This window comes from Nerophis lumbriciformis, linkage group LG02 (genome assembly GCF_033978685.3).
Source record: "Nerophis lumbriciformis linkage group LG02, RoL_Nlum_v2.1, whole genome shotgun sequence".
Classification (NCBI taxonomy): Eukaryota; Metazoa; Chordata; class Actinopteri; order Syngnathiformes; family Syngnathidae; genus Nerophis; species Nerophis lumbriciformis.
The window spans coordinates 15575949-15601500 of NC_084549.2; the positions used below are offsets into that span (position 1 = coordinate 15575949).

The 25552-nt window shown below is 40.2% G+C and overlaps 1 protein-coding gene across 3 annotated transcripts in view; it reads left to right on the forward strand.

Annotated features, from left to right (window-relative positions):
• Window positions 1-25552, forward strand: part of LOC133593161 (prominin-1-A-like) — a 60597-nt gene that overhangs the window by 31929 nt on the left and 3116 nt on the right. For all 3 annotated transcript variants that reach the window (XM_061945898.2, XM_061945943.2, XM_061945985.2), the window contains 15 exons: window positions 5555-5626; window positions 7523-7577; window positions 7640-7799; window positions 7898-8050; window positions 10057-10180; window positions 10436-10518; window positions 12232-12316; window positions 12394-12525; window positions 14390-14467; window positions 14553-14642; window positions 14720-14773; window positions 14846-14926; window positions 19544-19612; window positions 19696-19785; window positions 22821-22936. In XM_061945898.2, coding sequence (XP_061801882.1) covers window positions 5555-5626; window positions 7523-7577; window positions 7640-7799; window positions 7898-8050; window positions 10057-10180; window positions 10436-10518; window positions 12232-12316; window positions 12394-12525; window positions 14390-14467; window positions 14553-14642; window positions 14720-14773; window positions 14846-14926; window positions 19544-19612; window positions 19696-19785; window positions 22821-22936 — 1442 coding nt within the window. The remainder of the gene's footprint in view (window positions 1-5554; window positions 5627-7522; window positions 7578-7639; window positions 7800-7897; window positions 8051-10056; window positions 10181-10435; window positions 10519-12231; window positions 12317-12393; window positions 12526-14389; window positions 14468-14552; window positions 14643-14719; window positions 14774-14845; window positions 14927-19543; window positions 19613-19695; window positions 19786-22820; window positions 22937-25552) is intronic.

Sequence of the window (25552 nt, forward strand, 5' to 3'; positions counted from 1 at the left end):
TGGCCAGGTGCCAATCAGCCACAGCTGAAGGGACACAGCACTCAGGGAGAAACAGGAAACAGAACCAAAATAAGAGCGTTGACAGGAAATGACAGAGGAAAAACTAAAACTTGACCAAACTGTCAGGGACAAGCCTGACAGTAGCACCCCTTCCTATAACGGATACCAGACGTTCTAGGAACCCCCCCCAAAAAACAGTCCAAAGTCACGGGAGGGTGGAGGGAGGACAAGGAGGTGGGCCACCAGGCCAAGTGTCCCCGCAACCAGCGGGGAAGAGTTAGGTGGCGACGGCGAGTTGAACGCCGCCGCAATTGGCGAGGCGGCTCGACCGCCGGCATGGGAGGACCCACCGGAGACGATAGTGGCGCCCTCTGCTGGCCCACCGGAGAAGATGGCGGTGGCGCCCTCTGCTGGCCCACCGGAGTGCATGGTGGCGGCGTCTGTTGGCTCACCGGAGAGGAGGATGGTGGCGCCCTCTGCTGCTGGCCCACCGGAGAGGAGGATGGTGGCGCCCTCTGCTGCTGGCCCACCGGAGAAGAGGATGGTGGCGCCCTCTGCTGCTGGCCCACCGGAGAAGAGGATGGTGGCGCCCTCTGCTGCTGGCCCACCGGAGAAGAGGATGGTGGCGCCCTCTGCTGCTGGCCCACCGGAGAAGAGGATGGTGGCGCCCTCTGCTGCTGGCCCACCGGAGAAGAGGATGGTGGCGCCCTCTGCTGCTGGCCCACCGGAGAAGAGGATGGTGGCGCCCTCTGCTGCTGGCCCACCGGAGAAGAGGATGGTGGCGCCCTCTGCTGCTGGCCCACCGGAGAAGAGGATGGTGGCGCCCTCTGCTGCTGGCCCACCGGAGAAGAGGATGGTGGCGCCCTCTGCTGCTGGCCCACCGGAGAAGAGGATGGTGGCGCCCTCTGCTGCTGGCCCACCGGAGAAGAGGATGGTGGCGCCGTCTGCTGCTGGCCCACCGGAGAAGAGGATGGTGGCGCCGTCTGCTGCTGGCCCACCGGAGAGGAGGATGGTGGCGCCGTCTGCTGCTGGCCCACCGGAGAGGAGGATGGTGGCGCCGTCTGCTGCTGGCCCACCGGAGAGGAGGATGGTGGCGCCGTCTGCTGCTGGCCCACCGGAGAGGAGGATGGTGGCGCCGTCTGCTGCTGGCCCACCGGAGAGGAGGATGGTGGCGCCGTCTGCTGCTGGCCCACCGGAGAGGAGGATGGTGGCGCCGTCTGCTGCTGGCCCACCGGAGAGGAGGATGGTGGCGCCGTCTGCTGCTGGCCCACCGGAGAGGAGGATGGTGGCGCCGTCTGCTGCTGGCCCACCAGAGAGGAGGATGGTGGCGCCGTCTGCTGCTGGCCCACCAGAGAGGAGGATGGTGGCGCCGTCTGCTGCTGGCCCACCAGAGAGGAGGATGGTGGCGCCGTCGGTTGTAGACCCACCGGACTGCATGGTGGCGTCTGCCGGCCCACCGGACTGCATGGTGGCGTCTGCCGGCCCACCGGACTGCATGGTGGCGTCTGCCGGCCCACCGGACTGCATGGTGGCGTCTGCCGGCCCACCGGACTGCATGGTGGCGTCTGCCGGCCCACCGGACTGCATGGTGGCGTCTGCCGGCCCACCGGACTGCATGGTGGCGTCTGCCGGCCCACCGGACTGCATGGTGGCGTCTGCCGGCCCACCGGACTGCATGGTGGCGTCTGCCGGCCCACCGGACTGCATGGTGGCGTCTGCCGGCCCACCGGACTGCATGGTGGCGTCTGCCGGCCCACCGGACTGCATGGTGGCGTCTGCCGGCCCACCGGACTGCATGGTGGCGTCTGCCGGCCCACCGGACTGCATGGTGGCGTCTGCCGGCCCACCGGACTGCATGGTGGCGTCTGCCGGCCCACCGGACTGCATGGTGGCGTCTGCCGGCCCACCGGACTGCATGGTGGCGTCTGCCGGCCCACCGGACTGCATGGTGGCGTCTGCCGGCCCACCGGACTGCATGGTGGCGTCTGCCGGCCCACCGGACTGCATGGTGGCGTCTGCCGGCCCACCGGACTGCATGGTGGCGCCGTAGGTTGCAGACCCACCGGAGATGATGGCGCCGTCTCTTGCAGACCCACTGGGGCGAGAAGTAGCTGTGCCTCCCCAGCTGCACTGCTACTCATAGCCCCTCCCCCAAGGGACGGACCACAGACGACAGGGGTGGGAGGGAGAGGGCTTGAAAAGCGGCCGAACTTTTCTTCAGATTAGCCATTAAGTCCAAAACTTTGTTAAGCCTCTCCGCCATGGACATCTCTGCGAGATTCGAATTTGGCTGGATCATTATGTCAGAGTTCGTAGGACGCGAACCCCAAGATGCAGAGAAGGCGGAAGGCGTTATACGGGAAAACATGATTTAATGTTCGAAATAAAGTAAAAACACAAACTAGGAACAGGCAAAATGGAAACAGGAACCAGAAAACAGAAAAACTGGAAATAGCAAACGGCTAACAGGATCTGGCTAACAGGAAAACAAGAAGCTAGGAGAAACCAACCGTAAATAGCTATAAGGAACAGCTTACCGCTATGACGACAGCGACAAGGACAGGTAGACACTACAATGACATCGGCAATGACAATCAGGTAGTGATGACAATGATCCAGCAGTGACTGGAGGGTAGGGCAGGTATAAATAGCAGCTGGCTGATTGACACCAGGTGTGGCCAGGTGCCAATCAGCCACAGCTGAAGGGACACAGCACTCAGGGAAAAACAGGAAACAGAACCAAAATAAGAGCGTTGACAGGAAATGACAGAGGAAAAACTCAAACTTGACCAAACTGTCAGGGACAAGCCTGACAATATGTGGTTGGTATGGAGGTTATTTTGTGTCTTTATTACAAAAGCTTTTTTTTTTTTTACACTGAATTTATGTAACTGCATTGTTTGTGTTTCAATTGTGCGAACATACTTTTTTTTTTACATCAAAGTATGCTGACAATTTCATTGAAAATAAATTGAGTGTTTAAAAAATTCAGTGTATAAAAATTCAGTGTAAAGAAATCCAGTGTAAATAAATTCAGTGTATATAAACACAGTGTAAAGAAATTCAATGTATAAAAATTCAGTGTTTAAAATTAAATGTATAAAAATTCAGTGTATAACATTTTTGTGTAAAAAAAATTGCTGCTGCAAAATGCAAGACTCACTTCCGGTAAATTAAGACAGAAGCAATCGATCCTGTATCAGAAGCAGCCAATGAGGTGTTATCTATTAATGACCAAACTTTGTCTTGTGAACATCGAGCTTGCACTCAAACATTTATTCCTCCCTCTATGAATGCATCCAAACATGTCTTCTTCGCTTATGTTTACCGGAACATCACAATCCAGCACCATCTGCCGGTCACATTGTGTATTACAGTCAGTTTAGCTGCATATGACCTTGAAACAGTATGTCACTCAAAAGTGCAGATTCTACCCAATGGAATCATTTTTATCGTTTGACAATATTTAGCGGGCCGCTTTGAAATGTTAATTATGTTGTATTATGCCCAGGTAGCACAGTTAACTGCCTTTTTGATGCTGTTTTGCGAGACCCATGTCACGTGACTTCAAACCTGACACCTCATTGGCTGGTTCTGAGACAGGATTGATTGCTTCAGTCTAGGGTCGTACGGTATACCGGTTATTAATATAGTACCGCGATACTAATGAATCAGTTAGTCGTCACGTCGTGTCATTGCTGGTTTACGAGCAGAGGAGCATGGTCGGCAGCGCACAAGCACGGAGTACTTACAAACAGACACTGTGTGTAGACAGAAAAGGGAGAACAGACGCATTTCGGCTTAAAAACTAACGATAAAGGTGAAGTTATAACACTGAAACGCCCACAGGAAGAGGTGCTTTAAGACATGGCTAGCTAGCTAGTGGCTAAAGTCTGTCTGCAGTGTTGTAGCTACTTCTAAATCACTAATCCTTGCCTCCATAGCGACAAATAAAGTAAGTTTCTTACAAGTATCATCCCTGCAGGACGAGGAATAGCTAAACATGCTTCACTACACACCGTAGCTCACAGGCGTCAAAATGTAATCAAACGCCATTGGTGGATCTACACCTAACATCCACTGTAATGATACCAAGTACAAGAGCGTATTTCGTCGATACTACTATGATTACATCGATTTTTAGCATCACAAAATCTTCTTTCGTTTAAAAAAAATTGATATTTATAAACTCAGGAAATATGTCCCTGGACACATGAGGACTTTGAATATGACCAATATATGATCCTGTAACGACTTGGTATCGGATTGATACCCAAATTTGTGGTATCATCCAAAACTAATGTAAAGCATCCAAACAACAGAAGAATAAGTGATTATTACATTTTAACAGAAGTGTAGATAGAACATGGATAAAAGAGAAAGTAAGCAGATATTAAGAGTAAATGAACAAGTAGATTAATAATTCATTTTCTACCACTTGTCCTTAATAATTTTGACAAAATAATAGAATGATAAATGACACAATATGTTGCTGCATATGTCAGCAGCTAAATTGGGAGCCTTTGTTTGCTTAGTTACTACTAAAAGACAAGTTGTCTTGTATGTTCACTATTCTATTTAAGGACAAAATTGCAATAAGAAACATATGTTTATTGTACCGTAATATTTTTTGTTAAAATAAAGCTTATAATGCATTTTTTTGTGGTACCCTTTGATTAGAAAAGTACCGAAAAGTATCGAAATCCATTTTGGTACCAGTACCAAAATATTGGTATCGAGACAACACTACTTCAGTCTTACTTTACCGGAAGTGAGTCTTGGTTTTTGAAGCAGCAAATTTTTTGACATGGAATTTTTTTCGCACTGAATTTTTACGTGCTGATTTTTTTCACACTATAATTTTATACCCTGACTTTTTTTACACTGAATTTTTATACACTGAATATTTTAACAATTATTTTTTTTACACTGAATTTTTATACGCTGATTTTTTTCCAATGAAATTGTCAGCATAATTCGATGTAAAAAAATTCAGTGTCAAGAATAAAACTTTTGTAATAAAGACACAAATTAATTTGGTAGCACTTATTTTTAATATGACATTTGTGATTAACACATGTTTTCGTATATTTTGACAAGGTTGTTAACCTTTTGAACTATAAGTAAGTTAGATATAATTATTGAACACAATTAAAATCAAAAGTAAGATTACTAATCCAGTATTTGAGTTGGACCCTCTGTAGCGGAAAAGTTGGGCCTCCAGGTCAAAAAGGTTAAGAACTTCTACATTAGAAGAACACAAACAAATGAATACAAATGTGTATCTTTATATGGAGGCCTTTTGCTGTCAGTGCTATCATACTGATGACAGCTTGACACAATATTCTCAGTGTTTACGATGTGTTTCATTTGTCCCTACGGTTTCCCTCGACACTACTCTGACACATACAGACTTGAACCCATCATACCTATTTAAAAGCATGCAGAATGTCAAAAACTGTAGGGTTAAATTACAGTATATAACACGTCTTTGCTGCCTCCTTCTGTCCACTTGAGTTAGGTACAACATACCTACACTATTTTATCTCCACAGGTTCTCCCTTCCACTGAAGATTTCCAGTCTTCATTGGGTCAAGATATGGACTTGAACTCAAAAATTGATGAGGTATATGCCATCAGGTGATCAGAAAAAGGCTGACTTTAATCACTTATGGTGCAGAGGAGAGTCTCCTACCCAAAGTACAGACATCTGCTGATGCTAATATGGATCAGCACAAGATTGTACGTATGCAGTCATACTAACTTTCTTCCAAATAAACAAACATTAAACATGAAATTTGGCAATTTTACCAAAAGAAAAAAAATTCCTGCTTTCCGTATACATACATTTTGATCTGTCAGGGTCCTTAAATTAAATTGAATTTTGCTTGTAAATAGAGTAGAAACCCCTCAAATGCCGTACAGTTTGGAATTCATCAATATCATTCTCTTAATGTAGTAATGAATCTGAAGGATAATGCCACAAGTGAGTTTTGCTCCTTATGATGCGACCATAAGGAGTAAGGATGATACATGTGACGATAACCACCGAACAGGCAGAGTGTGACTCCTTAGACTTAGACTTCCTTTTTATTGTCATTCAAATTTGAACTTTACAGTACAGATAAGAACAACATGTTGTTGCATTGGCTCATGGTAGTGCAGGATAAAAAAGCAATAAGGTGCAGATATAAATAGATTACTGTACAGATAAATATATTGCACTTTTGCATATGCATCCACGTTTATGTTGTATTGTCTTTATTCCAGCGAGTTAATCCATTTTTGGGGAGAATTGAGGGGATTATTTTAATGCGTTCAAGAGTCTTATGGCCTGAGGGAAGAAGCTGTTACAGAACCTGGAGGTTCTGCTACGGAGGTTACGGAACCTCTTTCTAGAGTCCAGCAGTGAAAACAGTCCTTGGTGGGGGTGGTAGGAGTCTCTGCAGATTTTCTGAGCCCTGGTCAGGCAGCGGTTTTTGTGTGTGTGACTCCTCAGTACATTATGAGCAAAACCAATAAATAGTAATTACACATGTTTTTTTACCACATAAATGCTATGTTGAACACAGTTTCTTTAACATTACATGCCAGCAAAAACAACTATATGAGTCATGTTCTACACCTAATTCTAGCAATGCTTATGAATCACTGCTAAGTGACCTTATTGTAAACACCTTCTTTACTGTATTTTCCGGACCATAGGGCACACTGGATTATAAAGCGCACTGCCGATGAATGGTAAATGTTTTAATCTTTTTTGCCCATACATCAATTCATTTCCTATCGCTTGTCACTGGGTCTCCTAGCCGTTCAAGCAGATCATATTGTCTAAAAATACAATTTCTCATCAATAACGTGACGTCATCACACTCGCGCCGCAAGTGTTTCAGTCAATTAGTACACGAGGGAAAAAAATGGCGAAATCGTTGGGGAAACTTAAAATAGACTCAGAGTGTAGAGTTTTTAAACATCAGTGAACATTACTTTTTTTTGTTCAATGTAAGGAAAAGGCAGTTTAGTATATATAAATATATGTATATATATATATATATATGTATATATATGTGTGGGGAAAAAAATCACAAGACTATTTCATGCCGCCATAGACGGAAACATCTCCTAGGTAACACATGAGCCAATCACCACGCCCCTAGGCCAGCCTGTACCCACCCACTCTGTGCCCTATATAAACCATGGTATGCGAATGCTCCCATTAAAATCTCCTGACGATTGAGGGTACCCCCCTCATGAAACAGGCCTGTAAGAGATGAAATAGTCTTGTGATTTTTTTCCCCACACATACATATATTGCGCTCTACTACGGTATCGAGCACTATTTTTTGGATAACCTTATTAAGACATATATATATATATACATATATATATATAAAAAATATATATATACAGCCCGGCCCCTGGCCAAATTTTTTTTAACGCAATGCGGCCCCCGGGTCAAAAAGTTTGGGGACCCCTGGTCTAAGCAGACATAACACCCACAAAGATAACCATCTGTTTGTAGATGGAGAGCACAATCCAGAACGAAATCAGCACCAGTAGTGCAGACAAGCTAACAGGTGAGTGACCTTCACTTTCTATGATATTCGTCATATTGAAATTATGTTGTGTGTGTCTTCAGCCCTCAAGCAGCCAGTGAGTCAGGTCAAAAACAAAGTGTCCGAGTTAAAAAAACAGATTATTCCCAAGATAGAGCAGTTGACTCAAGCTCTTCCTTTGGATAAGCTGCAGAAAACTATCAACTGGTTCATGGGGCTGCTTGAGAGAGCAGAGGATATCAGGTAACAATTAAGATTTCATTCAGGTCCACCTCTTGGCATTGATCGCGTGAGGGAAGAAGCAGACAGATCAATCATTCATGTGGTTATTTCTTCTTCAGATGGGGGGTATCTCTAATCCTGTGCTTACTGGTGTTCCTGCTGATCTTGTCTAACATCCTGGCTCTCGTCCTGGGCCCTCTTGGTCTGAAACAGAAGGTGGATCCATTGGAGCGTTCTTGCATGGCTAACAGTGCCGGAAAAATCCTTATTATGTGAGTGCTGGTCTCTTTCATTTAGTGTTACCTAATAAGTGATATATTATCCAGGGTTTCCCCTTAATGTAATTGAATGTTTTAGACCGCCACAGCATTTTTATTACCGCCACACCTTGAAAATAAGTTTGTTTATTTTACTTGAAAACAATTTAAAGTACTATAATATATTGCAGCCCTCAGAAAAAAATTACACAACGTCTGACACCGTTTTTAACTTTTATTACCAATCTTATTATAACAAACAAGGGCACAATTCCAACAGGTTTTACCTCCTGTGTACAAACGTTTGTCTACGTGAGGACATTACCACCAGCAGGTCGTTACAGTTTCAATGTATAGCCTATTATTTGCGCACTATTGACAAGTGATGTACCAAAAACTCGACCGCCGAAAACAGTGCTGCCGAACCCGGATGTAAACAAGACGCACGCCATTGTCTGGAGCGTTCTCAGCATGTCTGCAATGTGGACGTAACCAGATGTACCTGTGGACAGTGATGTAAGAAATGTGCAAATATTAAGAGGACAGTGGCGGCTTTTAAGAAGAGAAAGTCCAACTGGAGCAGCGCGAAGCAAGTGTGACGTCGGGCTTGCTGTAGCTCGCCTCTTTGGGCATGGACATCAAGGGACAGAAGTAAAAAGTCTCTAAACACAACTACAGTTTATAATAACACCAGAAGAAGATCAGATGTGTTGCTAGTAGTTTTTAATAAAAAAAAAAACGTCATCAAAAGTCTCGAGAATGACACTTGAAAAATTCTCAAAGTACATTGTGCAAAACCCAAAACCAGTGAAGTTGGCACGTTGTGTAATTCGTAAATAAAAACAGAATACAATGATTTGCAAATTATTTTCAATTTATATTCAATTGAATAGACTGCATAGACGATATATTTAATGTTCGAACTGAGAAACGCATTTTTTTTTTTGCAAATAATCATTAACTTAGAATTTATTGGTAGCAACACATTGCAAAAACGTTGGCACAGAGGCATTTTTACCACTGTGTTACATGGCCTTTCCTTTTAACAACACTCAGTAAACGTTTGGGAACTGAGGAGACCAAATTTTGAAGCTTTTCAAGTGGCATTCTTTCTCATTCTTTCTTGATGTACAGCTTAAGTTGTTCAACAGTCCCCATTGTGGTATTTTAGGCTTCATATTGCGCCACAAATTTTCAATGGGAGACAGGTCAGGACTACAGGCAGGCCAGTCTAGTCCCCGCACTCTTTTACTATGAAGCCCCGCTGTTGTAGATCATAAATAATGCCTCACCTGATCATGACACGTCTGAGTAGGTATTCCAACAAGTTGGGACACTTTGACAGCCAATTTAGGACATGGAACTGGCGAGGGTGACATAAAAAGCCCTTGTACCCACCCCCCCTTCCAACCCCTCGGCACCATACCCTATGGATTATGAGTCATTCTTCATCTAAATGGGAATATATGAACATCCCAGCAGTCGGCATTCTAGTGACAGCAGACACTATACAGTAAGTAAAGTTTTATTATGTTTGTTTGCTAACATGAAGTCTGCAGTGAGTAATAATCAGTGAAAAAGCAAAAAAAAGCAAATGTGATGCGTTTTTTAAATTAGTGCGCCATTCATGCTCAAAATGATCAAAATACGTAAATATTAAATGTTATTATAAAAGTGATCGTTACTACATTACATATATACTTACTTCATGTATGTAAAACTTTAATGGAGGTGTTTGGATGTTTTTTTAGTGGCTGGATAGGCAGAATTGAAGGGCTCCCGTAGCTCCATTTTGATCAAAAATGTATTTAATATTTACATTGCATTAAAAAAAAAAAATCCGTCGTCATGTCTTTCATAATGATTGTGAACGATAGGCAAAAATTCAAAAAAGGGCAGTCCCCCTTTAAGGGTGAGAACACCAGACATATTTCTATAAATCATAACAAGATGAATTAGGGTTTGTAATAATCCTCCCTATGTATTGATGTTTTTTGAGTGGTAACTTGTTGTGGTTTCAGAAGCGCCAATATCAACTTCATCTTTTCCTGGCTGCTCGTGGTGGTGACGCTGCTGCTCTTCCTAATTGGAGGCAACGTTTACACTCTGGTGTGTCGGCCTTGGAGCAATGGGGAGCTCGAGAAGGTAAGTACAGTATGTGCGGGAAAAACTGAACTGTTTTTCCCTTTACTATTTTTTATTTATCTTTGTTTTTTGTTATGTTATAAGGGAAGGGTAAGTGGGCGTAGGAAGGTTCCACTACAAAAAAATTGGGGAACCAAAACCTGTTGAATGTTTATTTATTCATACACTGTGTTGTATTGTACAGTTGATACTCAGTAAAGCATAAAAACTAGCAATGCACGTTACTTAACACACTCTTCTCTCCTCTCTTGACAGTTTATTCAAACTCCAGGTTTAATTCCAGGCTTGAATTCGAGTAACGTCTTGGGACGCAACATCACTCTCGTTGGTATTTACAGGTAGAGGCACAAGAAAAACAGGCCCTTTGTTGCGTCATACAAAGAGACCAACCTATAGGAGTAATACCACCCATCTGATAAGGGGGGATTGATTGATTGATTGATTGAAACTTTTATTAGTAGATTGCCCAGTACAGTACATATTCCGTACAATTGACAACTAAATGGTAACACCCGAATAAGTTTTTCAACTTGTTTAAGTCGGGGTCCACGTTAATCAATTCATGGTAAAGATAGTACCATCATCATCTGATAGCAGATGATGACGCCCCCCTTACCAGCTAGGTAATATTACTACGACCTATGTCCATGTACTGAACTGAGTATATGAAACAAAACAATCGTCCCTCGCCAGTTTCCAATTTTCTATTGCGTTTTTTAAAAATGTTTTTATTACAAAATCATTACGGTTTTGACTACAGCCTGTTATTGTTTACAAATATGCATATATAAACACATTTTACATACGTATTATTGGCCTAAAAAATGAACTTTAAATAGCAAATCTAAGATACTGTACTGTATTGCACAGCAGATTATCATAATCGAACAAGTTGCACTAAAGTATTTTTCATAGGTTAGTGGTTGTGTTTAAGAACTGCAGTTGCTAACTTCTCAAATTCTTACTTTTCTTTAATACATTTCCTCTCTTTAAATGTTTAAGATCATCAAACTAATTTAATTGTTAGACAAACCTACCCAAAGTACACACAAAATGCAGTTTTTAAATCATGATTGAATGTTTTAAGGGAAAAAGTCATTCAAACCTACCTTGTCCTATGTGAAAAAGCAATTGACCCACCCATGAATTAACTATGGTTTTTGAACTACTTATATTTTTTGGACATCTGAGTTAAATTTTACTGACCACACCAAAACTTGATTACCTTAATCAAGAAATCACTTAAATAGAGTCTGTCTGACAAAATAAAGGCTAAAGAATTCTCAAAACGCTGCAACAAAATGCCACGATTCGAAGAAATTCAAGAACAGATAAGAGATTAAGTAATTGACAGCTGTCAGTCAAGTCAGCAAGGGTTACAAAGTCATTTCTAAAGCTTTAGGACTCCAGCGAACCACAATGAGAGCCATTATTTACAAATGGAGAAAAAATGGAACAGTGGTAAACCTGCCTGGAAGTGGCTGGACTACAAACATTTTGCGAAGAGCACAGCGACGACTCACCCAGGAGGCCACAAAAGAACCCAGGACAACATCTAAAGAATTACGGGCCCTGCTTGCCTCAGTTAAGGTCAATCTTCATGACTGAACTATTAGAAAGAGACAAAAATTGCTTTATTGGCAGAGTTCTAAGGCAAAAACCACTAACTACCAAAAAACACATAAAGGGTCGTCTAACTTTTGCCAAAAAAAAAATCTGAGGGATTCCCGAAACTGAAAAAGTTAAACTCTTTGGAAAGTGTGTGTCTCGGTACATTTGGCGTAAATGTAACACAGAATGCTGAATGTGAACTATATTAGGTAAAACATGTGTAAAGGTGAGGGCGATAGAGGGTTCCAATTTTTTTTTAAACGTTTATAGAATGTCGCAAAATGTTTTTGTTATGCTCCACGGAAAAAAAATAAAAAATACTACTTCACTCTAAATACACTTATCACGGTCAATTAACAGCAATACACAAGGGATAACTGTACTCATTAAGAAGACACAATGATGCCATTCTGAGCCAGAACCAATCTGTTTGTTTGCAGAGACTGCGGGGAAAACAAGCCCGCGTGGCAAACGTTCCACTTAGACAAGGACTACAACATTACAGAGATGCTCGACATAGATGCGGTCAGTCTTTCTCCAACTTTCAGTTTTGCATTCAACAGCGTTTGAAAAGCTGATTATGTCATTCTTTTTCCACACAGTATATTAAGAAAATCGAGGAGAAATTTGACAACATACCGGCTCCAACAATTCCAAATTTTGATGTAATTACAGTTTTACTCCCTCAGTTCTCTACAATACCAGATATGGACCTTGAAAGCACCATGCAGCAGGTAGGATACATAACCTTGAATGAAGTCAGAACTGTAGTGCAACCAACATTTTAGTATATCATGGCAGTTCACCTTCGTAGACCTCATATTTCAGTGACCAGGACTCAAATTGAAAGTCAAGACTATTGTGGTCTGAGACTACTAGGGATTTTTTAGTATTAGGGTGCGCGGGCTGCAATTACACTAAACTGTATACCGTATTTTTCGGACTATAAGTCACAGTTTTTTTCATAGTTTGGCCGGGGGTGCGACTTATACTCAGGAGCAATGTTCCCTCTAATTGTTCATGTGTCTGAGCAAACACAAAAACTCCCTGAGCATTCAGTGGAGCACATGTGAGCAACATCACACGTGGCAATACCAGCAGCACACCTGTCTCAAACCAATCTTTTATAATAACACTCAAATGAGAGGAGTCATTTTCATGAGATTATTTTGTAATATTAGTGATTTGGCCCACTTGTAATGAAAATAAAATAAATCTTGTTTTTCATAAGCTATAGATTAGTATTGTACAATATGTCTGGGTTGGGGTCCTGCTTTGGAAATCATGTGTACCCCTTTCAGAGATCACATTTAGTTCCCCTTAAACATCCTCATGTCGCACAATGAAATGTAAGCATATGGTGAAGTGTGCATTCCTGTAACTTTCTCTAGTAACAGCATTCCATGATTAATATCAATAGATTAACATTAATAATAAATGACAGTAGATTAAGCACACGTATGACTGAGGAGTCATAGTGTAACTTTGGTGTTTGAGTTGTCCGACTTTTTGTGTGGCCATAAACGCACCAGTGGCTTAGTGCTATGCATGTTGGTGACAGATGACAAGTTGGTTTTGGCCTGGTTTGTACGGCAGAAAATGACTAGTTTTTCGAGATAGAAGTTTTTTACTCATGTTTTTGGTGTGGTTATGACCGAATATAAACAGTTTTGCTCAATAAAGTGATCGATATAATCCCTGTCCTCGAAGCATCTCGATAGACGTTAAAATAATTGAACGGTGTTCAATTGAACGGTGTTGACGAACACCGTTAGGGCCGCTTGTTGTCACTGTCACTCAGAGTTGTATTGCAAAATTACACAGAATAAATGTGTTTATTTTGTTTAGAATTCAGATGGGATTTGATTTGGTGCGCGGCATATATTTGATGTGCGCAGAGGACGCTTGAGCAGTGCGCAATTGCGCAGGCGCGCACCTTAGAGGGAACGTTGCTCAGGAGTGACTTATGTGTGAAATTATTAACACATTACCGTAAAATATCAAATAATACTATTTAGCTCATTCACGTAAGAGACTAGACGTACAAGATTTCATGGGATTTAGCGATTAGGAGTGACAGATTGTTTGGTAAACGTATAGCATGTTCTATATGTTATAGTTATTTGAATGACTCTTACCATAATATGTTACGTTAACATACCAGGCACGTTCTCAGTTGGTTATTTATGCCTCATATAACGTACACTTATTCAGCCTGTTGTTCACCATTCATTTATTTATTTTAAATTCGAACATGTTGAAAAGAGAAACTGGAGATTGTGATGTATCATGTTGTATGCTTGCATGTTCGAAATAAACTCAAACTCAAACTCAAACTCAAATTGCCTTTCAAATGTCTATTCTCGGTGTTGGGTTTTATCAAATAAATTTCCCCAACAAATGCGACTTATACTCCAGTGCGACCTATATATGATTTTTTCCTTTTTTATTATGCATTTTCGGCCGATGCGACTTATACTCCGGAGCGACTTATACTCCGAAAAATACGGTACTTAAGTCGAGGGCCACAAAAAATTGGCTAACAAGCCACAAGTTTGTGACCCCTGCTCTGATGTCTACATTAAATAACATGTTTAGATGAGCGACGCCATGGGCACCCTGAGCAACCAACTGGCAAGCATAGCTGATTTAATTGATGCACTGGCTCGTTATCAAGTGAGTCAAAAAAACACTTGCAGTAGATCAATTGTCTTGATTGAAATGATGCCTTTTATACATCTAATCATCCACTGTTTTCAAGGGCCCAGAAATAAAAAGCCAGCTCCAGAACCACGCCAAAGTGCTGAGGGGGATTCGGAGCAGAATTAAGAAAAACATCATCCCACAAATAGTGCGACTCCTACCTTTCAGTTCTTACATGCTCCATGTTGCTTCAGGACATAAGATTGTGCTTATTTTGCCTTGCAGAACAAAGGAAAGTCTACTGCGAAGGCCCTAAATTCCAGTGTAAAGAAAGTCAAGGTGAGCCCACTGAACAGCAAATTCCGACTAAATGTGTGTACTGAATGCTTCTTGTTGTTGTTCTACTTCCAGGCTGAAGCAAAGGTTTTGGATAATGAACTGCAAACTGCCCCAACTGCTCTCACTACGAAAATGGTAGCTGTCATTAAGGAAGTGAGTGTTGGCATGCACAAGTCACACGATCCCCTTCATTGCCTCAGGTTTGGAATTCGTATGAGATTCCTCAAATTCCTGGAATGCTGCGATTCCGCACAACATGACTTATACCCAAAGGTTGAATTTCCTATTACACCAATCACTGAACCACAAGCTAATTGTACTAATGTACAAAACCCAAAACCAGTGAAGTTGGCACGTTGTGTAATTCGTAAATAAAAACAGAATACAATGATTTGCAAATACTTTTCAACTTATGTTCAATTGAATAGACTGCAAAGACAAGATATTTAATGTTCGAACTGAGAAACTTAATTTTTTTTTTTTTTTAAATCATTAACTTAGAATTTTAATGGCAGCAACACATTGCAAAAAAGTTGGCACAGGGGCATTTTTACCACTGTGTTACATGGCCTTTCCTTTTAACAACACCCAGTAAACATTTGGGAACTGAGGAGACCAATTATTTTAAGCTTTTCAGGTGAAATTCTTTCCCATTCTTGCTTGATGTACAGCTTAAGTTGTTCAACAGTCCGAGGTCTCCGTTGTGGTATTTTAGGTTTCACACTGTAGCACAACTTTGTTCTGGTAGAACTGACTACTTCCAGTATGTTAATGTTTTTCTCATCAGTGCAACTTTATTCAAACAGAATTGGAAAATATTATAAAATCTAGTTCTGTCAAACGATACATTTCTTTAATCAGATTAATCACACTTTTTGAATTTTGGTTAAGCAGGCTATATGCAACTGGTTATATTTTTTAAGCCAAAAAAAATAACGAGAACAAGCTCAGGTGACCATTAGTGGTTTAACAGAACATATACTTTTTTTTTTAAATGTCCATATTTTTCCACAATTACGTAATTATTTTGAATAATTTGTTTGGCATTCAGGCTTGTCTTTCACCACTGTCTTGTACACTCCAGGGAGCGAGTGCACATCCACAAAAGCAGTTCCAAAGAAGAAACGAACAATTTGCAGGCATGTTGTTATGATAGAATATACATTCAATAAAGGCTAAAATTAGCCATCTAATAGCTATCATTAGACAACAACACACAAAGCTAATGCATGTGCACATTTTACATACGTAATGACGTTATTACGTGCCGCTTTTGTGTGTGCACGCGCTCTGGGCACGTGCACAAGATGGCAGTAAGTGACAAGCATGAACAGCAGACTAATTCCTCGGGCTGACGAGCAATATAATTTGTAATTGTGAAAAATATAGACATAAAAAAAGCTCTTTCAAACCAGTAAGGTAACCAGGCGCTGGTGTTCTTGTTATATTTTTTGGTTTAAAATATGTAAATAACGAGACATATGTGGTCAAAATAAATAGTGTGATAATTTGGGTTTATACTAACCTGACTCTCGCCAGATCCTTGTAGTTCGCTGAGCTCAACACAAGGATCTGGGCTCGAAGTCATTGCAAACTACTTCCACATAGCAAAAAATAATGAACCAATCAGGATTGCCGGGCGGGATATCATAGATGAGACGTAGCGCCGAAGCGACTGTTTGACTCAAACAACAATGGCGGCACACAGCCCTCGCTGCGTCGTGTGCTGACATTGATTCTGCTATTGCAACTGTTTTGTCGAATCTATCGAATATTAATTATTTAAAAGATGAACAGAGAACGGTTTTGAAGGCATTTATTGGTGGCAAGGATGTTTTGGCTCTTCTGACCGGGTTTGGATTTCCCAGCGTCGCTCTCATCAGCGTCACGGGTTGATTTCCATGTGAGTGGTTGAAGTAGCACGTCATTCAAGATAACGGACAAGTGGTTTATCCAGTCACAAACAATGATTTTTTTTACAAGGCCCCGCCTTCTGAAATACATCTATTGAGAACTCCCAGATCAATGTGTGGAGCTCTGTGAACTACAAGGACCTGGCGAGAGTCAGGTTAGGTTTATACAGCAATATTGACATAATTTTTTGTGACCAAGCACATGCGTTGACAGGCCTAATGGAAATATTAAAATTAAAATTATTCTTATGAAATAAAAACTTCTTACTTGCACATTTGAGGCAGTTCGACATTTTACAATTTCAAATAAATATTTTTTTAAATCAGAATACTATGAGTTGATTTTGAAACTCGCAACTTTATTTTCATATATTTACAACGTCATACAACTTGGAATTTTCTTTTCTCATTAAAGTATATTTTTTTTTAAATACGAGTACGGCTTTATTCCCCCAAGTAAAAGCTTTTTTTGTCACAGTATTTCAATTTTAAAATTACAACTTTATCTATCTTTATAATTTTTCCTCAAAATTTAACTTTGTCTACAACTTTACACTCATAACATTTTAAGCACAACTTTTAATAATAGTCATTTTACATTACTTTATTCTCCTACATTTTTCTTGTAATTGTAGTATTTAATTCTTCACAATTTTAAACTTTTCTCTTGTAAATCAATCAATCATCCATCAATCCATTTTCTACCTCTTGTCCCTTTTGGGGTCGCGGGGGGTGCTGGAGCCTATCTCAGCTGCATTCGGGCGGAAGGCGGGGTACACCCTGGACAAGTCGCCACCTCATCGGTTGGCAAAACTAAATTGGCCCTAGTGTGTGAATGCGAGTGTGAATATTGTCTGTCTATCTGTGTTGGCCCTGCAATCAAAGTTTATTTATATAGCCCTAAATCACGAGTGTCTCAAAGGGCTGCACAAGCCACAACTACATCCTCTGTCGAGTTTTGAGAAAATGAAAGGAGTAAAGCTTTTCTTGTGAGTGTATGACATACGTACATTACAATAGACGTATAATAATATGGCTTCATCGTATGAAATTACAATTCTTTTCTATCGTAACTTTTTTTTAGGATTTATTCTCTGCAATGTTTTTCTTATACAAGTATCACTATGTACAACTTTAATTTTGTAACTACTTTCTCTTTTTGTGATTTTATTTTTGTAAGCTTAATAGCATGAAAATGACAACTTTATAACTGTACTATAACCTTCAATAACTTAACTCGTAGTTATGATTTGTGGAGGTGTAATGGAATCAAGTTCAATTCTCATCTACGGTTTCGTCCGACGTAAAAACTAAGTAGATTGCATGAATGTAAAGCAGCTTGTCAAACTTACCGTATTTTTCGGACTATAAGGCACACTTAAAATCCTTTCATTTTCTCAAAACTCGACAGTGCGCCTAATGTACGGAATAATTTTGTTTGTGCTTACCGACTTCAAAGCTATTTTATTTGGTACATGGTGAAATGATAAGTGTGACCAGTAAATGGCAGTCACACATAAGATATAAGTGTAGACTGCAATATGACTCAAGTAAACAACACCAACATTTTATATGTTCCATTGCAAATATAAAACATTACACACGGTGCTCAAAAATCTATCAAAATGTTTTAGTACGACTTTGGTTAGCTATGAAGCCGCACCGCTTGATTGTTTGTTTGTACTGTGCTTCAACATACGAGTATTAATATCGTGTGTGTATAAGGTAAGACATATTATCTGGCGTTTTGTTTCGCAATTTTATGCAAAAGCAACTTTTCTTACCTTCTGGTACCTACTGATCTGTATTTGGGATCTGCATAAGTCCTGAAAATTTGCTCGTGTCCGCCTTTGTAGACACCATAGTCGATAAGCTTCTTCTTTTTCTCTATCTTCTTGTTATGGGACATTCATCCTCCGCTGTTGCCATTTCTAATATAAAGTAGTGTAAAGTTCTTACTTATATCTGTCAATAAACTCGCCATGAAAGCGCTAAAACATACCGGTGTAGTGAGTTTACATTATTCACTCAAGGAACTTTAGTTATTAGAGAGTTACAGTCTCACGGTTTTTCAAGGGACACATTTCTGGTGTTGTTGTTGCACTAGTGAGCCACGGATGAGGAGATGCTGCTCCGTTATTGATTGAAGTAAAGTCCGAATGTCATTAAAACAGTTAGCTCCATCTTTTGACACTTCTTCCACCCCCGTCCTTGCACGCTACACCGCTACAACAAAGATGACGGGGAGAAGCCGCTGTCGAAGGTGAGCCCCGTAAATAAGACCGCCCACAAAACGGCGCATCCTGAAGAAAGCAGCTTGAAGATGGTCTGTAAAACATAATCTATGCAACATTTTGACCAAAGAACCACCATTACATGTTATGTAGACCACAAGGAAGTGTATTCAATTTAGAAAAAAAATAATAATATGACCTCCTTTTAATGCGCCTTATAATCCGGTGTGCCTTTTGTATGAAAATAGACCTGACTAGATCCGCTCATCGACAGTGCATTTTATAATCCGGTGCGCCCTATGGTCCGGAAAATACGGTATGTTTTTTTGCTCATAATAGTACAACTTTATTCTTGTAAATATCAACATTAAATTGGTAATTTTGTATTTTTATTGCAATGTAACATTTCATTACTTTATAGAATATGTACTTTGTTGTACAAAGGTCTTGATGCAGATGAGCCCATGCATTGTATTATATAATAATACTAAACAGAGCATGACAATGCTTTTGATGCTTGAGGATTTATCCAGAATTCCACAAGTTGAGACATTCCACTCATTGCTCAGGATTTCCCTTCTTTCAAATCAGGAATATTTGTAATTTTTCTTGTTTTTTCTCAGGAGAGTATATCGTTTTTGAACTGCCAGCTGAGTCCCTTCACAGAATTTGTAAAAAAGGCCAAAACATTGGTAATAACTTTTGAATGATTATTAAACTGGACGTTGTTGTTTTATGTGCTCGTTTGACTTTTTCCTCACTGTTCTGTCTTCAGTTGACTGAAGAGTTGGGCCGCTGTGGACCCATTGCTGGGGTTGTGGACTCCGCAGAGACCATCCTGTGTGCGGACATCACGGAGTCTCTGGTGAGGAAAGAACATCATGGAGTAAATTGCTCGAGGTGTGGCCTCGGGTCCTGCAACTTGGACTGGAGTATTTTGATGACTTTAGACCCGACTTGACAGTATCATCAAAAACTTGGACATTTCTGACTCGGGACTTGACTCGGACTTTAGTCTGATGACTTGAAAAAACTTGGGGAAGTTTGGCCTTAGACAAGTTTCTAACAAAGTACTGCATAAGAATGGACTGAAAAATAAATGTACATACATTTACGGTGTGTTAAACTAAACTAAATTGATAATGAATATGTTTTCTTAACTCAATTTAAGTGCAAATGAAAATACAGCTTCACCACTTTAGACATAATTTTTGCGCTTAAGGTATTTCTCTGTGACTTTCGCTCCAGACTTCTTCTGTCTGATATTCTCATTACTGCCACATGTGGGGGAAAAGTGTATACAACTGAGTACCGCTGCGGCCCATATGGACCACAGCTGAGGAGCAGATATTTTTTGAGCGCTCGCAGCTCCTGACCCTATAGTTTAAGGCAGTGGTCCCCAACCACCGGGCCGTGAACCGATTGGTACCGGGCCGTACAAGAAATTAAAAAACAAAAATAAAAACATTATTTAAAAAAAAAAATTAAATCAACATAAAAAACACAATATATACATTATATATCAATATAGATCAATAGAGTCTGCAGGGATACAGTCCGTAAGCACACATGATTGTATTTCTTTATGACAAAAAAAACAAACAAAAAAACATACCCCCCCCTTTGTAGCTGCGTTGACCGGTCCGCAGCTACAAAAAGTTTGGGGACCACTGGTTTAAGGAACACTGCTCTAGCACTTACAGGTGGAACTCTAAAAATTCAAATATCGTGCAAAAGTTCATTAATTAAACAATGGACGTCCGCTAACTTTTTGCAACTCAACGCTAAGAAAACGGAAATGCTGATTATCGGTCCTGCTAAACACCGACATTTATTTAATAATACCACCTTAACATTTGACAACCAAACAATTACACAAGGCGACTCGGTAAAGAATCTGGGTATTATCTTCGACCCAACTCTCTCGTTTGAGTCACATATTAAGAGTGTTACTAAAACGACCTTCTTTCATCTCCGTAATATCGCTAAAATTAATTCCATTTTGTCCACTAGCGACGCTGAGATTATTATTCATGCGTTCGTTACGTCTCGTCTCGATTACTGTAACGTATTATTTTTGGGTCTCCCTATGTCGAGCATTAAAAGATTACAATTGGTACAAAATACGGCTGCTAGACTTTTGACAAGAACAAAAACGTTTGATCATGTTACGCCTATACTGGCTCACCTGCACTGGCTTCCTGTGCACTTAAGATGCGACTTTAAGGTTTTACTACTTACGTATAAAATACTACACGGTCTAGCTCCATCCTATCTTGCTGATTGTATTGTACCATATGTCCCGGCAAGAAATCTGCGTTCAAAGAACTCTGGCTTATTAGTGACTCCCAGAGCCCAAAAAAAGTCTGCGGGCTATAGAACGTTTTCTATTCGGGCTCCAGTACTATGGAATGCCCTCCCGGTAACAGTTAGAGATGCTACCTCAGTAGAAGCATTTAAGTCCCATCTTAAAACTCATTTGTATACTCTAGCCGTTAAATAGACCCCCCTTTTAGACCAGTTGATCTGCCGTTTCTTTTCTGCTCTGCCCCCCTCTCCTACGTGGAGAGAGGCGGCATAGATTCGGTGACCACAGATGAGGCGCTAGCTGTCCAAAGTCGGGACCCGGGGTGGACCACTCATCTGTCCATCGGTTGGGGACATCTCTGCGCTGCTGACCTGTCTCCACTCAAGATGATCTCCTGCTGGCCCCACTATGGACTGGACTCTCACACTATTATGTTAGATCCACTATGGACTCGACTCTCACAATATTATGCTAGATCAACTCGACGTCCATTGCACCGGTTCCCTCCAAGGTTTCTCATTGTCATCCCATTGGGTTGAGTTTTTTCTTGCCCTGATGTGGGATCTGAGCCGAGGATGTCGTTGTGGCTCGTGCAGCCCTTTGAGACACTCGTGATTTAGGGCTATATAAGTAAACTTTGATTGATTGATGATTGATTGATTGCGCGCCGTGTTGTTCCAGACCACTGCAAACGTTACCCAGCTTGCAAAGATTGTAATGAATCTATTAGAAGAAGACAGCCTGCCGTTTCCTTTAACTTGGACACACACATCTATACCGTTGGCCACTCTAAGACACTCATTTCCAGGAGTTATCGCACCCTCTGAGAAGTTTTACTAATGTTTTCCAATGTTGTAAAAATGTATAGAATAAATATTACATTTCAATATTTCTGTCAACAAAGATGAGTCAGCCTGCGACATATGGTAATTTCAATAGTAGGCTAATATAGCTAATTAGCCACTTACATCATGTGTTGCCATCATTATAGCCCTCATATAAGTCTTATTTTTTTGCGGCTCCAGGCCGATTACTTTTTTGTATTTGTGGTCCAATATGGCTCTTTCAACATTTTGGGTTGCCGACCTCTGCTTTAAGCCTTTATTATAATTTTGATGATCATGGCTTACAGTTCTCGAAAACCCCACCTTTTCTGAGACCTGAGGTTTAGTTTTTTTTTTTAAATCAAAATGAGGAAGTCAGGATTATTGGCTGCTGACATTTCGCAGTTAACATCTTTTAGAAACTGGTTTTGAAACATGATATTGCATGAAACTGATAAAGCATGTTCCCAGAGGGCACTATTTCAGAAGAACTCTGTCAAAGCATGAACAAGGACAATGACAAACATAGAAAAGATTTCATTGTAATTATATGTCGTGCAGGTATAGTAAAGCGCTATATAAATACACACCATTAACAGATTGCAGATATTTTAGTGAATAAAAATATATACTTAACAGTGAATATGACTTCAAAGCACTCGAAAATATCAAGCCATGACTTGATTTGGACTTGCAAAACACTGACTTACTACCACCTCTAAATTACTCACATTATTTTTTCATTTTGCATCGCCTTTTGTCTTTCAGAATGCCTTCTGGTTCAGTCTGGGATGGTGTGTAGCCTTCTCTATCCTCGGCGTCTTTTTGGCCAGGAAACTATCAACGTACTACAAGAGAATCAACTACTCTACTGATGTCATGAAGTAAGGACTTCACACTCTTTGATTGTGTTCCAAATATGACAGGGTTAGGGTTAGGAATCTTTGAATTAACAAGGGATGTCTTTGACTAAAGATTCATTAGATTTTTTCCCATAGTCAAATCGACAGCATTTTTTTGTATTACAGAAGCAGTTACGGGGGAAAAACACCAACAAAACAGGAAGTGCCACCAAAATAAGAGCGAGGGACAGTAGCTAAAACACGAAACACAGGAGAACACTAACAAACTCAAAATAAGGCACGGTCTGGTGTAACCAGCTGTGACAAAAAAATGAATGCATTCCATTTTGGAATGAGGCTGTAACATAACAAAATGTGGAGAAAGTAAAGCGCTATAAATACTTTCCAATGCACTGTTTATAGTAAATCAATCTCCTAAACTTAATTATATACATTTATAAAACGGAATATGGTCTTTCATCTAAGTCAGGGGTCCCCAAACTTTAACTGCCTTTTTCTTACGTTGAACAAAATAATGTCATGTCCACTGATGTTTAAAAACTCTACACTTGGAGTCTATTTTACGTTTCCCCAACGATTTCGCCATTTTTTTCCCCTCGTGCACTAATTGACTGGAAGAGCACGCACTTGCCACGTGAGCGTGATGACGTCACGTTATCGATGGGAAAATGGATTTTTAGACAATATGTTCTGCTTGAGCAGCTAGGAGACCCAGTAACAAGCGGTAGAAAATGTATTGATGGATGGGCGAAAAAGGACAGATTAAAAAAATAAATAACTTTAAAAAAAAAAGTTTTTACCCAGTAACAAGCGGTAGAAAATGGATTGATGGATGGGTGAAAAAGGATCAATTAAAAAATAATAAGAATTTAAAAAAAAGTGTTTAAAAAAAAAAAAAAACTTTTTATTTTTTACCCAAGTAACAAGCGGTAGAAAATGGATTGATGGATGGGTGAAAAAGGATCAATTAAAAAATAATAAGAATTAAAAAAAAAAAAGTTTAACCTATTGTTACTATAACAATCTACAAGGTTAATGTAGGTTGCTTCTCTTTCTCCCCCTCCATTTTTCTGCATTCTTTCGTATCTCAAGTTATCATTACGTATATGTATTGTTGCATTTGAACAACTGTATTGTTGATAATAAAGGTAAAGTATTGGTATTGTTCATTATCAATAGCGCTATTTCTATTGGTATTTGAATTGCTCCATTTGTAGTGTAATAATGCTCATTGTCATTTCTGTATTATTTTTTATTTTCGCTAACTGCTTATTTGCTATTACTTTTACCATCATATTTGTACATGTCGTATTTATTGTTGTTGTTGTTTGCTGTTGTTGTTTTTGTCTCTCTGTCTAATCCCCCTCTTGTCCCCACAATTTCCCCCTCTGTCTTCTTTTATTTCTCTTTCTATCTCCTCCTGCTCCGGCCCGGCTGCACTAAATGATAATATAAATACATTTAATAAAGTCAAATACAAATAAGGCAGCGAGAGAAGTATCCTACACTTCTCTTTTGTAAAGTAAATCTGAACAGCCGACATGGGCATCTACATCAACTATATGATTTGCCTGAGAAGCTGGACAGGACAAAAAAAAAAAAAAAAAAAAGTTTAAAATGTTTATTTTTTAATTTTTTACCCAAGTAACAAGTGGTAGAAAATTGATTGATGGATGGGCGAAAAAGGACAGATTAACAAAAATAATAATTGCAAAGAATAAATAAATACATTTTATTTTTTTTACTCGGTACTACTCGCAGGCCGGATTTTGCACGCTGGCGGGCTGTATCTGGCCCGCGAGCCGTGGTTTGTGGACCTCTGATCTAAGTGAACAAAAAAAAAAAACCTCTAATTTGCGACTTTTCCCACCTCAATGGCACGGCAAACTTTGTGTCTGACAGCAGCACGGTCCCGACGAGCCAGTAAAATATTGCTGTGTGCAGATGATGGCTGTAAGGATAAACATTATTAAACCACTGACGGTTAGTGTTACCGTTTTACATTAAGATGACGAAAAAAACGTGATTGATAACTGCTCTTGAGTAACTCACGGACTGACTGGCACCAGCTCGACAGCTTAAATGCTAACATGAAAACAAGAGACATTAACGTTTTTCCCCATTAATAAACAACATAACCCAATCTGAACTTGTACAAACACATCACTGTCTGAACAACTGCTCTCTTAGAACTGAGTGATCATTCTATATTCAGAGGAATACGAGACGGAGGTGTTATTGTAGGGCGTTCAAGGACCGCAGAACAGAGTAGGACATCACAATGCCGGACAGAAATAGTAAATAATAATGATAGATTTTATTTGTTACGCACTGTTCATTGAAATGAATCTTGTGTGTTACAGTACAAACCGATATTTGAAACAAAAGTTTAGCCATTAAAACAAATAACATACTAAGACTAAAACACTATCCATGAAGCATAAGAAACAAAACATGCTAAATAGTGGCTTTTTTAACTGTCTATTTATTTTAGTTACTAAAAAGTAATAAACCTGGTCAGAAGATTTCAGTGTGTATAAATACTTTTTTTTTTTTAGCACATTCAACATTGCGTTTAATAATAAAGGTGATATAAAATGTTCCTATTGTTCCATCCTTAAGGCAGACAAATAGACT